Source organism: Coffea eugenioides, chromosome 2, assembly GCF_003713205.1.
Source record: "Coffea eugenioides isolate CCC68of chromosome 2, Ceug_1.0, whole genome shotgun sequence".
Taxonomy (NCBI): domain Eukaryota; kingdom Viridiplantae; phylum Streptophyta; class Magnoliopsida; order Gentianales; family Rubiaceae; genus Coffea; species Coffea eugenioides.
The window spans coordinates 9,845,609-9,859,613 of NC_040036.1; the positions used below are offsets into that span (position 1 = coordinate 9,845,609).

General features: G+C 36.2%; 2 protein-coding genes across 4 annotated transcripts; both read right to left on the bottom strand.

Annotated features, from left to right (window-relative positions):
- Positions 1-2,288: 2,288 nt before the first annotated feature.
- LOC113763578 (bark storage protein A-like) lies at positions 2,289-4,847 on the bottom strand. 3 transcript variants are annotated; one of them, XM_027307414.1, is made up of 6 exons: positions 4,483-4,847; positions 4,347-4,414; positions 3,895-4,050; positions 3,608-3,817; positions 2,884-3,063; positions 2,289-2,647 (listed from the first exon to the last, which is right to left on the bottom strand). In XM_027307414.1, exons 1-6 carry the CDS (start codon positions 4,733-4,735, stop codon positions 2,495-2,497), a joined length of 1,020 nt encoding a protein of 339 aa, XP_027163215.1. In that variant the 5' UTR covers positions 4,736-4,847; the 3' UTR covers positions 2,289-2,494. The 3 variants fall into 3 exon arrangements, with proteins under 3 accessions (XP_027163215.1, XP_027163216.1, XP_027163217.1); XM_027307415.1 differs by having other exon boundaries at positions 3,916-4,050; positions 4,483-4,846; XM_027307416.1 differs by having other exon boundaries at positions 4,006-4,050; positions 4,483-4,845.
- Positions 4,848-5,037: 190 nt separating this feature from the next.
- On the bottom strand, positions 5,038-12,949 carry LOC113763760 (3-phosphoinositide-dependent protein kinase 2). Its single transcript, XM_027307677.1, has 11 exons — positions 11,839-12,949; positions 9,793-9,973; positions 9,581-9,633; positions 8,987-9,088; positions 8,811-8,919; positions 8,600-8,678; positions 8,221-8,386; positions 7,163-7,297; positions 6,924-7,084; positions 5,797-6,019; positions 5,038-5,681 (listed from the first exon to the last, which is right to left on the bottom strand). Exons 1-11 carry the CDS (start codon positions 12,055-12,057, stop codon positions 5,598-5,600), a joined length of 1,512 nt encoding a protein of 503 aa, XP_027163478.1. The 5' UTR covers positions 12,058-12,949; the 3' UTR covers positions 5,038-5,597.
- Positions 12,950-14,005: the final 1,056 nt, after the last annotated feature.

Consider the following 14,005-nt stretch of genomic DNA (forward strand, 5'->3'; position numbering starts at 1 on the left):
TGTTACTATAAACCTACCCCATTTAATGAGAGTTCATTCTTTTTTTACCATCAATTCAAGTTCCCATAAAGTTGTACTCTAATTAATGTGAGGGTATTTTAGGAAAATAGCTACCTAAATTGATTGTTCCAACAAAGTTAACTACTTTTTATTAAACTGTGTGAAAAAAGAACCAGAACTATCAAAGTGGGACGGAGGGAGTACAAGTCTCCCGAAGTGAGACACACTTTCTGGGGCGGAGGGAGTACTTTCTGACGTAGTAACAATATCCTGTAATACTTTTAGATGTAGAACGTATAGACAATGCAACTTTATTGCTAAAGAACAGAGTGCTGAACAAAATTGTTAAGTTTTAAAACTATTATTGTATTTGACATAAAATGCCAGCCGTGAATAGAGTAAATGGAGCAAAATGTCGTCAAACTATTACTTTTATCGCTTTTCGTCACTTAATTATTTTTGTAGCTAAAATTATCACATAACTTTTTTCGTAGCTAAAAAATGGCATTTAACTTTTTTTCTTAACTAAAAATATCACTCAACTATTTAAAGATAACTTATCAGTAATTACGTTAAGTTTGTGCATCAAAGCCATGGAAAAGTAACGCACGTGACTTGCACGAGAGACCGTTGAAGGGTAAAAATGTCCGAATTTTCTTTTAGAGACAATTTGGAAAAATGAACAATATTCTCAGTGTCAAAATTAGTTATATTAAAGGATCAAGAACTTTAACTAAAATACATAGAACTGCTCATATGTTCTCTGCGGACATCACCTAAGCTACCGGAGATTATTTGTGCTTTTAGGATTTTTATTGTTCCACAAGGAGAAAACTAGAAGTTAGGAGAAGCTGATATCATTTCTGTGCTTTTAGGATTTTTTTATTATTATTTTTTTTTTTTTTAGACTCTGACTATTTTGTCCTGGAGCTCTTTGCCCATATCATGCATGCGATTTTCTGGTAGCATTTATGGCCTAAAGTTAAAAGGATGACCAAAAAGTTGCGTTGTTTTTAATAGTTGGGTGACACATTTTACTAAGGGAAAAAAAAAAGTTTAAGTGACATTTTTTACTAAGAAAAAAGTTAGGTGACAGTGAGAGATAAAAGGTATTAATTTGATCACATTTTGGCCTGAAGTGAAAATAACAATCACAATAAACAAATCGTACAAATGTAAGAATGAACGGAAACAATTTCTCCTGGCCCTGACCCTGGCCCGCATAAGAGCCCATCTCACAAAGAGCCCTGAAAGTACTTTCGCCACAACAAAAGCGTGAAAAAAAAGAAAAGAAAAGAAAGAAGCCATCCATAGAGGAGCCAAGTGGCGGGGGCTGTCCCTTTCCGACCGACGAGGAAAACATACAACGTGCCGAGGGAGGATAGGAATCCCCGTATGGGTCCGTTATTGTTTTAAATCAAACCGTGCACGTTGATAGACGTTGCTATCCTCAGATTGCACAAGGAGATAAGGAAATCCAGGTCGACCAATCGTGGATAAACTGAGAAACAAACGTAGACTAAGATTTTACGTGAAATATCGCCTTCAAAATTTTAGAAATTTGTCGTACGCTGTACATAACAAATGAAGAGGGGGCACGAACGATTCATGGCTAAGATTTGACAAAAAAAAAGTATAAGGTTCAAATTTTATGTTGTCTCTCGTTCTTTAATAATGTGTGTGTGAGACTCACAAAACATTATTGAAAGTAAATTACACTGCATGTAAAATGCACAAAACTTTCAAGAATCGTTCTTGCCCCGAGTCCACATATAAAACTTCGTGCACGTCAAATGTTTCGACATATTCTGATTCTGATCGTAATCTAACCACATTAAGTTATATGATCGAAGTCCAAAAAGAAAAGAAAAGAAAACAAAAAAAAATTGAATATCAGCAGCTCAAACTGTTGACGCTTGACAAAAGTTCAGATGGAGAAAATACTGGCATATGACGAGCGATACTGGAATTTGCTGACAATTTGTTCCCCAGCTAATTAATAATGTTTTGCTGCAGTATTAATTGTGTTTGACAATAATGTCGTTAAATCTTGACTATGTAGTTTATGAGTAGGAGTTCGAAAGCTGGATTCTGTTGGAATGCCTGATAACATTTTGTGGCTCAGCACACTTCGTGATATCATCCTAAACAAAGAATGAATGCTATGAAACTGGATGGAGTCTTTATTCACAGATTTTTTGTGGCCAGTTTTTTTTTTCCTTCCTTTTTTTTTTTGTGTAGGAGAATAAGCTCCCATCTCAATCAAGCTTCATAAAAATCGTAATGAATGGCAAAATTTCATGCTCGTATGGATATTGTAATGAAAGTCTTGTACGGTTAATTCTATATATGCCCCCCGATGCAGTGTGGCAGAAAACAACAATATTGATGTCATCAAGTATATTGCGAGTCCTTAAACCACATTGATGTTTATATGGTGGCCTTTGATGAGGATTATTTGCATCTTTGTGACTAAAACTTGTAAATGACCTGCTCATAATGCCTTCACAAATTGAACAACAGCTTTGGCGGCATTTGAAGCTGCCAGAGGCCCAAATAAGTCGATTGGATTCTGGCCTTCTTGTGCTCCAGCTTGGTCGGATAGTCCTCGGATGACAATAACCGGAAACCCATTTGACAGACTTGTCTGAAAGGCCAGAACACACAGACAGTTAATTATCTTGGTTGTTAAAGGAATGATTCTGAGAAACGATGATTGAAATCTGTTGAGAATTGAAAGGTATGTGAAAATTGATCCAACTTCTTGGTTTCCGCATTTGTCAAGACGAATTTAGACTGCAGATTTGCAGAACAGGTGATCAAGAACATGACCAAGCCTGAGTTGTAATGGCTGAAATACACGGACAAGAGAAGGGAACTTGCCATGACCACGGCTACACTTTCCATATCCACTGAGGAGACTTGGAAAGTTTTGTATAGGAACTCCCCATAAGCTGCATTGTCAAGGAAAATGTCAGCAGTTGCGCCGCTGAGTCCAACAACTAGCTTGGGCCTTTGAGTTAGGCACGAGCTCGAGTTCACGCACTGCTCCAGCACCATCCCCTGTAACAGGAAAAATAGCACGAGTCTTGAGTATTTTTGACACTTAATAATTGCTAAGGTTTTTCAGGCTTCAGAACCAGAACGAATGCAACGGATCATAAGCATGGTTCGAAGTGTCGGCCGAGACCGAGACGAGATGACTCCAAGATACTTGACTCGCCAAGAACTCGGTCGAGTCACCGAGAACTCGATCGAGAAATCTCCGATACAGATTGTCTTGGCCCAGTCGACCCGAGTCATCTCGAGTCAACTCGTAAATTTACATTTTGCAAATTTTCTTTTGCTAATTGTTTTATTATTTTTTTGTTTAGCATATTTTTGAATATTATTTATAATTTTTAAAATATTAAATATTTCAAAATTTGCATCTTGTCGAAACCGTAACCAATATACCACGACCGATGTAAAACGATTCGTGCCGCGACCGCGACCGCGACTTTGAACCATGATCATAAGGGAGTCCTATACTAATAAATCTTCGATTGAGAGAGAAGAGGAAAAATACAGAAGATAAGAGAAGGAATTGTGTCGAGTCATTTCTTACCTCAAGACGAGTGTTTGCTAATTCAAGCCAATTCTTGCTTACGTGAAACCAAAGCTTTCTTTGAGCAGTATTGGGCTTTCCCCACTTCGAAAAGAACTGCTCAGTGCTGTATCCAATGCTCCCCAATTGATTATATCCTCTGGACGGCTCACTGTAGGCTCCAAAATCCAATTCAGTAAAATCACCTGCTGGGATTGTCGCATTAGGCTTCTGCTCAGGAAAAAGATTCATGTAAATCAGTCGAAAACAGATGTATTAACATGTTAAAAGCAAGAAATGGAAGTTACGAGCCAATCCCATAAGCCCGCCTGAGCAAACTGCTTGGGGATGGTAACATCTCCTATGGACATGGAATTATTAATACTGCCCGCGATGCCAAAATGCACTACTCCAATTACATCAAACATATCTAACATTTGTTGCGTTGCTGCTGCAGCATTCACCTGAGTGAAACAGGATGATGTTTGTAAGGTTGTCATTGACCAAAAGGGAAACCCAAAAAAATAAGACGAAGTACAGGAAAAAAAATACATAAATCATAGAAATTAAGCACTTTATGTTGGAAAATTTCTCTGTGTCTAATATTGTTCAGTTCGCTGCATCTAATCTTAGCTCCTTTAGAAATGCATCAATACTTTCTCATGTCCCAATTCAAAGGGCTCCTATACTTTTAAAAAAACATTAATAACAATAAGAATAATCTGACTCAGCCGCGAACTAGAGAAAATATGAAGCCTACCATTCCAACCCCGCATCTCACATAAATGACTTTCTTTTTTCCCATCTTCCCTACTCGGAAACGCCTGCCTGCAAGAGAATAGTAGAAACCAGGACCTCTTCCTCAATAATCAAAGTTATATACGGACGGACTTTACCTGACAAGTCGACATAAGGGTGTTTTTGGTGTGGTTTGAATGCACCAGTGTCAAAGAAAGCATCTTCTTCTGGGGGATAAACCGTGATCAAACCAAGATAAGGCCCCCTAAGGTTAACCTCCTTCAGTATTGTTAATGAAGATTCTAATTTTTCTGCTGATGACAAAAGGGCTGACAATGACAGACAACACAACAGAGCGGAAGCAAGATCAATCATCACTAATCCTCTTTCAGTGACTTGTTTTGCAGCCATTGTCGCATTTCTTTTAGCATAGACGATAACTAATGTTGCTTGGGATTTCTTTTGTGCTCAAGCAGTCAAGGCCTATTACTCAGTCGTGTCTGTCCCTTTCAAATCTTCGAAAAATCTTCGAAAAAAGATTTGAGCATTGAAGAAGGACAAGTTCATATTTGGCTCATTTATTGGATTTTCAACCATACTCGCATGAGTCCACATCTTCCATTCAAAAGTTTGACTAATTGGATCAGTCCGGAACTAATACGTTACTGCTACTAAGGAGTAGGGAAAGGTCTGAGTCATCGAGGGAGAAGGTAAAATGAAATAGCAACTTTTGACAATTTATGACAACATTTGACATGAGGGCAGGCTTTAGGAACAGATTCTCGCAATCAGCAACAATAAGCAAATACATTGGCTTCAAAGCGTACAAGCAAATTCAATCAAATCCCAGAACATTAAAGAGCTTCAAGCGATGGCTTAAGAACCCTCCCTGCACTCTAAATTCTTGCCCACCCTTCTTTCTGGATGCACGTAACATTGCTTGTCTTTGTTCTTACATGCATATAGAGGTTGGGCATTTAGTTGAAAGAAAACACTCTTGAAGCACCAACCGACCAAGGAGCCTTGCACGCAGTCATATTCTGTAGTACAAACTTGAATATTAAAATACTCTGTTGCACATTAACTGATAGTCATGAAGCAAAAGAAGATGGGTGTGGAATTTTGTTGAACCAAGAGAGAAGCAGATGTGAAATTTTAATCACTTTCTTATAGTAATAAAGTTCCTCTGGAGCATCCAAATGTGTTCAGATCCCCGTGTTCCTCTACAATATCGTTACATCGAAAGAATATGTTGTCAAAATCATAACAGAATTCACCGGTTCTGAAGGGCCTCTATTGCTTTCTTCCACTGAAGTGCTCTTTGTTTTGCATCCTCAAAGGACATGACTTTCTTCGGCTGCATCATCACAAAATACGTATTGGTTAGAAGCTCAGAAGCAAGCACATTGGAATATGATTGGACTTGAAAATCTCATTTTACAGGTAGACATGCCCCCCAAGGGCAAACATACCGTGCAAATCTTAAAAAGTGAAGGGCTAGTAACTTGAATGCTGAGATCGTTGGGATTGTCGGACCATATTATATTCCCCTTAACCACCAACTTTGCAGGGTCCACGTAGATCAACTTTGGTTTGTTGGTGAGAATAAGCTGTACTTTTTTGCTTGTTAGCTTCTGAAGTTTCTTAACCATGGAAATCATAAGAACAGATTCACCCGGCTCCAAAAACTGTTTCCTGGTAAGAGAGAAGAATGCGAGATTTTACTAAATATGACAGCAGAAAAGGAAGGAAAAAATAGAAAAGAGGGACGGTGACAGTGATGGTTAATGATATTGATGCTACCATAAGATGAGACTTGGTGGTAAGAGAAAACTGTCACTTGTTATGAGCTGAGTATTACATGGTTGCGGTAACACATCTAAATAAAATAAAGGAAAAATCTATTCTCTCCACCCCTAGCCGATCAAAATATACACCCCCTCTAAAATTATTTTGAGTCTCCAACCAAACCATAACAATAGTCTAATCTATAGGCTATACTGGGATCATAACGGTTGTGATGCAATTTCAAAGCAAAAATATGCTTTAATTTCTGTTAGAACCTAAATGGTAGGATCTTTAAGTTACAGAATAAAGAATTTTGAAAAGGTGTCCTGAGCATATCAATATGGTCGATAGATATTTTAAAAAAATAACAACTATTTTTGGATGCATATTTTCCTGATCCTTTGAACAAATTTCAATTTTAGAACCAACAAAAGAACTACTCTGATTGTCTTCTGACACTCATTTTTACCATAAGCTCATTGACTTCTTCCCTCCCTCTCAGACACACCAACACAGGCACACGTGCATTTACATATCCAAACATGGTCAATATGCATACTTATACACATACATATACCAATTGACTACCTAGGCACATCACAGCTTTAGATAGTCACAACTTGCTCTCCCACTCCTTTCAAGTTGCAACTTTCTTTGTTTATCAAATTCTAGGTTCTAAACATCATGTCAAGCAAACAGGAAAAAGTCTCATATAAAACGTAAGTTGTCTAGCACCACTGAAATTAAATGCCAAAAAAAAAAAATTTCAACTATTGGTGGAGCAATATCACGCTTCTGTTATCAAACTCACCATTTGGAGTCAAAGGAATCAATTGAAGCAAGTCTAGTTATGCTACCCGACTCAGAAGATGAGGCAGCACCTCCATTTCTATCATTTGTTCTTGCTGAACTATCTCCAACATGTGATGGGTTCCATGCAGATTCATGACCATCAGGCCCACTAGACGGAGCCTAAAAAAGAGATAAGATGGCAATAAGAATTATTCAATGAAAACAAAACAATCAGTTGAGAGTCATAGCAACACATACTTTAAGCTCCGATGCAAGTCTAGGAGGGGTTTGTGATCTCAAATTTGTCCAATCAATCCCCTCAAAGAAAGGATGCTTCTTAAGGGAAGAATAACCATCAGGTCCAGCCCCTGGCCTCCTGCCAGGATCAATATCCTGTATTGTTCCATTGACACGTATGTTAGGTGCTTCACTGATGAAATATCCATCAAAACACAACGATTTTAATTTTCAAAGATTTTAAGATATTTGAAAACAAACAATAGAAGGGAGATAAGGGAGTAGTGGAGGACAACTGTTGCAAGTGAACTACAAAAGCAAAAGAATTGCTAATGTTTACTGGCTTTGCTCTAATACCTTTAAGCTACACCTGGTAAAACCCTAAAGAAAAACCATAATGAGCTATTCCGCCAGCACTTTTCAACAATATTCCTTCTTTACCTTGCCTCCGTGCTTCAATTTTCAAAAGCCACCACTGCTAATTAGTTTGGCATCCAAATAGCCTCTAAGGCCAGATTAGTTTCTATGAAAAGAATAAGCCACACCTTTGAGTTCTGACAAAATATAACAATTTCAAAATGGGTTCTAACCCTTAAGACATATATGGTTCCTCAAGAAAAGACATCCAAACTTGAAAAAGGAAAATGAACAATTTGCAATTAATTATCCCAAAGTTACACTATAATTTTACGAGAATATGACAAGATTTGAGCCCTTGATGTAATTTGAAGGCAAAATGGAGCTGTCAGCTACACTTTGTCCATAAAAAAGCATGCATATGTTTGGAAAATACAGGACTATTGCAGCCTTTCCTTCTATATGACTTTTAGAAAATATATAAAAGAAAGGATAGTGGGAAAACCATGATGAACATACCTTTTCTTTACTTCAAATTATGCATGAAATTATGAAAATGATAGTGGATAGGCAGCATAGGTGCAGGTATATGTGCCTTTATACTTAAAATGAAAAATGAAATAGAAGACAGAGCCAAAAATACAGCTTTTATTATTTCACAAAGATCAAGGGGCAATTGGGTCTATCTGGAACTAGATGAAAATGCAAATAACTGAGCTTACCAGCAGTCGATCTATAATATCTCTGGCTTCTGCTGAGAAATAGTTTGGAAATCGGATATCCCTAGCAATTATTCTTTGGAAAATGAGCCATTCACTTGCATCTTTAAAAGGAGAAGTTCCTGAAAGCATTTGGAATAACGTGCAGCCAAGTGCCCAAAGGTCATTTCTGGTTCAGTATAACCAAATGGGTCAAAAAAAAAAGTTAGGCAGCCAGAGAGATAGAATGATAATAAGTAGTACTAAGTAAACATAGAGGAACCAACTCTTGCCGTATTTTCAAATTTGTAGTCCACTACTTAACAAGCTGACATTACATGAAAATATCTATCTAAATGGAATGAAAGAAGGTTGTAGGCCTTCCAAGAGGTAACTACCTTACCCGAAAGTTGCAGGAGATGAATTTAAAACTTCTGGAGGGACATAAGCAGCTGTTCCCACAAAAGTACAAGCTTTGTCATCTGGAATAAAAATAAACAAATCAATTCATTACATTATTCTGCATACCAATCAGTAATCTCACCATCAATGAATTCTCATTCAGAAAGATGTTTTAGTTTTCCTGAATGAATAATTACAGAAGGTTAGTTTACCCGATGCTGCATTTGGAAGAACTGTTATTCGACTATCTTGCATAGGCTTTACACTCCCAAAATCAGCAATTTTAATATGCCCATCTTCAGTAAGTAGCAGGTTCTCTGGCTGCCATTAAAGAAATTATTATCATTTCTTATATTCCAATGGAAGAGCAATATATCATGCAAAATACCTTTATATCTCGATGTATCAGCCCCATGCTATGTATATATTCAAGAGCATCTACAACTTCTGCTGCATAGAAGCGGGCCTCATCTTCTGACAGATGACCCTTCTGCAACAAAAGAAACAAGATATATTGGAAACTGCAGAAAAGCTGACCAGGCAGGCCAGAAAAGATGCTCTTTAAATATGACACTGTTCACAATCCCAGCTCAACAGGGCACCCAACAGGTCTCAAGTTCAAGTCTCAGGCCCTCCCCCTGCCCCTTCCAGTTCCCCTTTGTGAGTTATGGAGTCCCCAGTGTACCAAATAAGCAAAAGAGAAATAGGAGAACAATCTGGCAAATGAAATTTCAGATAAGATTGTTCCACTATATCTACAAGGATCAAAGCAAATAAACCTTTATGTCTGAAAATGTTGAGGAATGCTATATAAGTGAATCCATGTAGCTCAAAAATTTTGCTGCATCATATATTGTTTAGTGCCACATGTCAAAGTTAATTTTGTGCCTTAGAATTTTGGATCAAGTACACTTCCATGTAGGATTGATGTCATATTACTACTATTAAATGAATAATAAGCTAGATTTTGACATCCACTTACCCTGGTGATTTGATCAAAAAGTTCTCCACCTTCACAGGACTCAAGTGCCATATCTTCAAATGTAATAAAACAAGAATATACTTATGTCAAATAACTAAGCAAGCCATGAAAAAGCTATGGAATTCAAAATGGAAAAGGTGGGGAAAAAAAACACTAAGCCAACACTGATTTTACATGGTTGAAGGAAGCCAGCAAGAAGCAAGAACACTCACACAGAGAATACGTGTCTTGAAATGTGAAAAACAATCGCACCACACCAGGATGGTCTAACTGATCAAGTACAATGCGTTCCAATTTTACATAAGCAGTTTTATTTTCCTTGGTGATGAATTTTTTGTCCATGATCTTCAAGGCATATATAGTTCCCGAGTCTTTCTTCCTTGCTCTAACAACCTGTAGGCATCAAGAATTGGTTAGAATTAATTTCGCTTAAATATCAAATTATGAACTTCAATCCCATCAAAAGTATGCATTACACAATAATAAATTACACTTAAAATTTTATATACTCAACAACAATCCAAATAATCTTTGTTTTTGGGAGACCTGCAAAGTGGATCAGGGAAGGAGATAAGCAATTGCAACTTATGATCTTAGACAAAACAAACTCCCATTTATAACTAACTGATACAAACCTAATTGTAACAAGAAGATGGAATTTGAAATGGCCTCTCTTGGCTTCTGATAATCAAAAAGCAAAACACAAAAGCGCAACAAAAGGTAAGGAATCATTGAAGTGAATAAGACAAAAACACATGCTATCACCAGAAAAATAACATTGCAATAGGCTTAAAGTTTTGACACATTGAAATTTGTGTCCTACATGTAATTCTCTCCATCTAATTTCACTACACACCATGAATTCCACCGTACAATCACTACTGTGATTGCAGAGGATCCAAATCCTCAAAAACCCATCCTACAGGTCTCTAAACCTCACAATTTATTTGCCTCTGCACAATTATCTTACGAAATTACACCTACCTATGTTTAAGCACAAATTACTTTCCCATTTATTCGCCAGCATTATCTTTTATTCTTTAACCCCAATGAACTCACTACCTATATGTAATTGAATCCATAAAAATAAATAAATTAAAATATACCATGAAACTTGAACTTAGAAACTCTTCTTGCCAAGGCCTCAACATCTAAATTTTTTCCACGTTAAAAAAATAATAATAATAAGAACCTTATTGGCAAGAATAAAACTCCGCCATAAAATAACATCAGAAAATAGCCCCAGATACAAAACATCTGTCTAGTTGAAAAGTTACTTTTATTCCATTCAAACAAAATTTAAAAAAAAAATCCAGTAAAATATTGATAACTATTTTCAATACCTAGTTCCTTTTCTTAAACCAGAATTCCATTCTAACCATATGCTGCATATAGATATACATTCTCATGCAAAAACCAGTACTCTGTTGATTATTCTTAATTGACGAAAACGAAACACTTCTATTTTCACGACACATTTGATCTTTTCTGAATGAGCGCATTAGCTGAAGGTAAAGAGAAGCAAATTTTCAAGCAGACCATCTCACAACATTTCAAAAATGAACTATAATACCACCCCATGCAGATGGGGATCCTAAGTTTATTCCTGTCGAGTCTCTTCTTAGGTTCATTGCTAATCAAAAACCATGTTGCAACAGACACCAGAGGACCTGCTACTCCTACTCCTTCAAACAATAAAATAAAAAAGTTCTAATAGATTTAGAATTGTAGCTAATCAAAACCTGATATTTTAGATAATGTTGCAGCCATAGCACCCTAAGGCAGGTGAATTTATTTGCATAGCTCAAAAGAGAAAAAAAAATGAATTTACTTGCATAAAGATTCACTGGATCAAAAACAACAATGAAAGAAATGAATTGAGCTGAGGAAAACCAAAATGGAAAATAAAAAAATAATGTAGTATCTAAATGATCCTAAAATCCCACAGGTTCAAATTTCATAATTTGTCATCCAACTGCCACAAGTATAAGAAAAAGGAAATTGCCCATATAAACAACTCCATGCAAATGCATCCCCAGCTCCCAACTCCCGTACCAACGAAAGGAGATGAAAATAAACAAAAACAATCAATCTATCACTAATCACCACCGAAAAAAACCAACCTCTCCAAAATACTATATAGAATTCAGAACATATTACCGAATGATTCCAATTTAAATCAGAAAAAATTACAAAACAAACGTCCACAAATCAATAAAGAAGAACAGAAGGCGAAACCAGGGGGCAAAAGTTTGGACCTTGGAATAAGAACCAACACCATAGATCTTGCCCAATTCAAAATCTTGAATGCTGAAATTCTCCTGGGGGGCTCTAAATGCAAAGCTCTTAGATCTCTGAGTGCTAGGATTTGATGCGCTGTTCTGAATCCTAAGCTTGGAATCAAATTCCTTCTCCATCTTGTTAGCTCCTCCACCTCCTGTAGCTCCAGCTCCTTCACTTCCGACCAATGTCAACATTTCTCTCCCAAAAATTTCCCAAATCCCACCAACCCTTTAAACAAATACACATTTAGAAATTCATATCACCTACGAATACATGTAACAATTTTTATTTTCCTTTCTCTGGAAAATGGAAACTTATTTTTTTCCCTGACCCAACGAACAAGAACAAAATAAAAAACCTTGGAATAAGAAATGGGTTTTTCACGGCCTCCAATGAAAGGTGAAGTAAGACCGTTGAATAGCAGAAGAATCAAGCAGAACCATCACACATCAGATCAGATTCTCTCTCTCTCTCTCTCTCTCTCTCTCTCTCTCTCTCTCTCTGCCTTTGGCTTTGAAAATTGAGAGACAGCTATCTGATAAAGCCAATCCAATGTCAAAGGAACCCCCAAAAAAGCAAATGATTCCTTAATACAAATACATGTATACTTTACTACATGTATGTTGATGTATGTATTGCTATAACTGTATAATCTGCAAAAAGGTGAAAACTTTATTGATTTTACAAAACCAGAGAAAGCTAATAAGCAAAGAGGGAATGAATGGATGGAAGGAAGAATGAAGTGGGGGATGATGAAATATTCATATAGGGATTGAAGAGCACATGGGAATGAATGATGGACATCATCTGATTGAGCGATTCATGTTTGTTTTAATTTCTCTTTGTTTTTTTTTGCCCTTTTTCTGGTTTGTATGAGAAAAGAAAAGGTTTTTCCCTTTTTTTTCTTTTGGTTACTCTAATATTATTCCAAATCTCTGTCTCAATTTATGTGCATGAGTTGTAGCAGTATGGAGAGGGATCCTAAAAAGGAGGGGGTGAGAGATGGGGAGAAGACTGATGCTATTGCTGCCTATGAAAGGGGAAGGAGACCTTCAAAAATGGCCAGACTGACATGCTGCCACCATGCATCCCATTCCATTGTGAACATTTTTACTGTCAAATTAAGGCTGGTGTGGAACTTGGAGCTTGCTCAACTTAGCTTCAACCTTTAACTTTTTCCCCCTTTTGCCCTTGTATTTTTCTTTTTCTCTTTCTTTGTTTCTTTTTCCTTGATGACTGTGTTTGGATAGTAGATAATTTGAGAAAATTTTAAATATACATATATAATATTTATGAGATAAAAAATAATTTAAAATGCGTTATAAATAAATATTATTATATTTTTTCCAGTTTTGAGTGCGTCAGCAAAAATATTAATGGTCAGTGATATGATTAAGAGACTTCAAGCCGAATATATGTTTTACCTTCTTAATTAAGTTGAACTTGAATATAATTCTATGATTTTAAGTTTGAGAAGTTCTTAACTTGGTCTAATTTGTTAAGAAATATTTTATTTTTAAAGAACCATTCTCTCAATTTTTTAGCTCTTAATGATAATAGTGGTTCAAATTTTAAATGGTTAAAGTTAATACAATCTAACGGTTCAAAATACTTATTTGACTATGAAATAGTGAATTTAACTTGAAAATATGATATCTAAAAAGGAGCATAGGATCTCCTATATAAGTTAGGCTGAATTCACATTCCTCCATTCAAAATTTGATTGGTACTGTTCATATCAAAATTTGCATTAGCATTAGCATTGGAATATGTACGAAATTAAAAAAGCAATGACATGAATTCACTAGTATTGATTAACATTTGAGAGCATTATGCTTCTTAACCATTTACTTTGCGGTGGAAAATCGAAAAGTTCCATTTTTTTTTTTCGAAAAAATCATTACCTTGGAAAACTACCAATTTTCATCCAAGAAGACAATTATCTCGGCATTAGGAGCATATAAAGTATTTGACTACTAAGAATTTGGGTTTCCTTTGCATTATGGCATGCTTTGATAATTTCAAGAGAAACAAAAAGGTGATGATTTCACTCAACTAGCGTGGTGGAAAGCAAAATGGGTAGAATAAAAATTTGTGAACCAAACAATGCTAAAAGACTACATAATTGCAAATAGTTTGTCT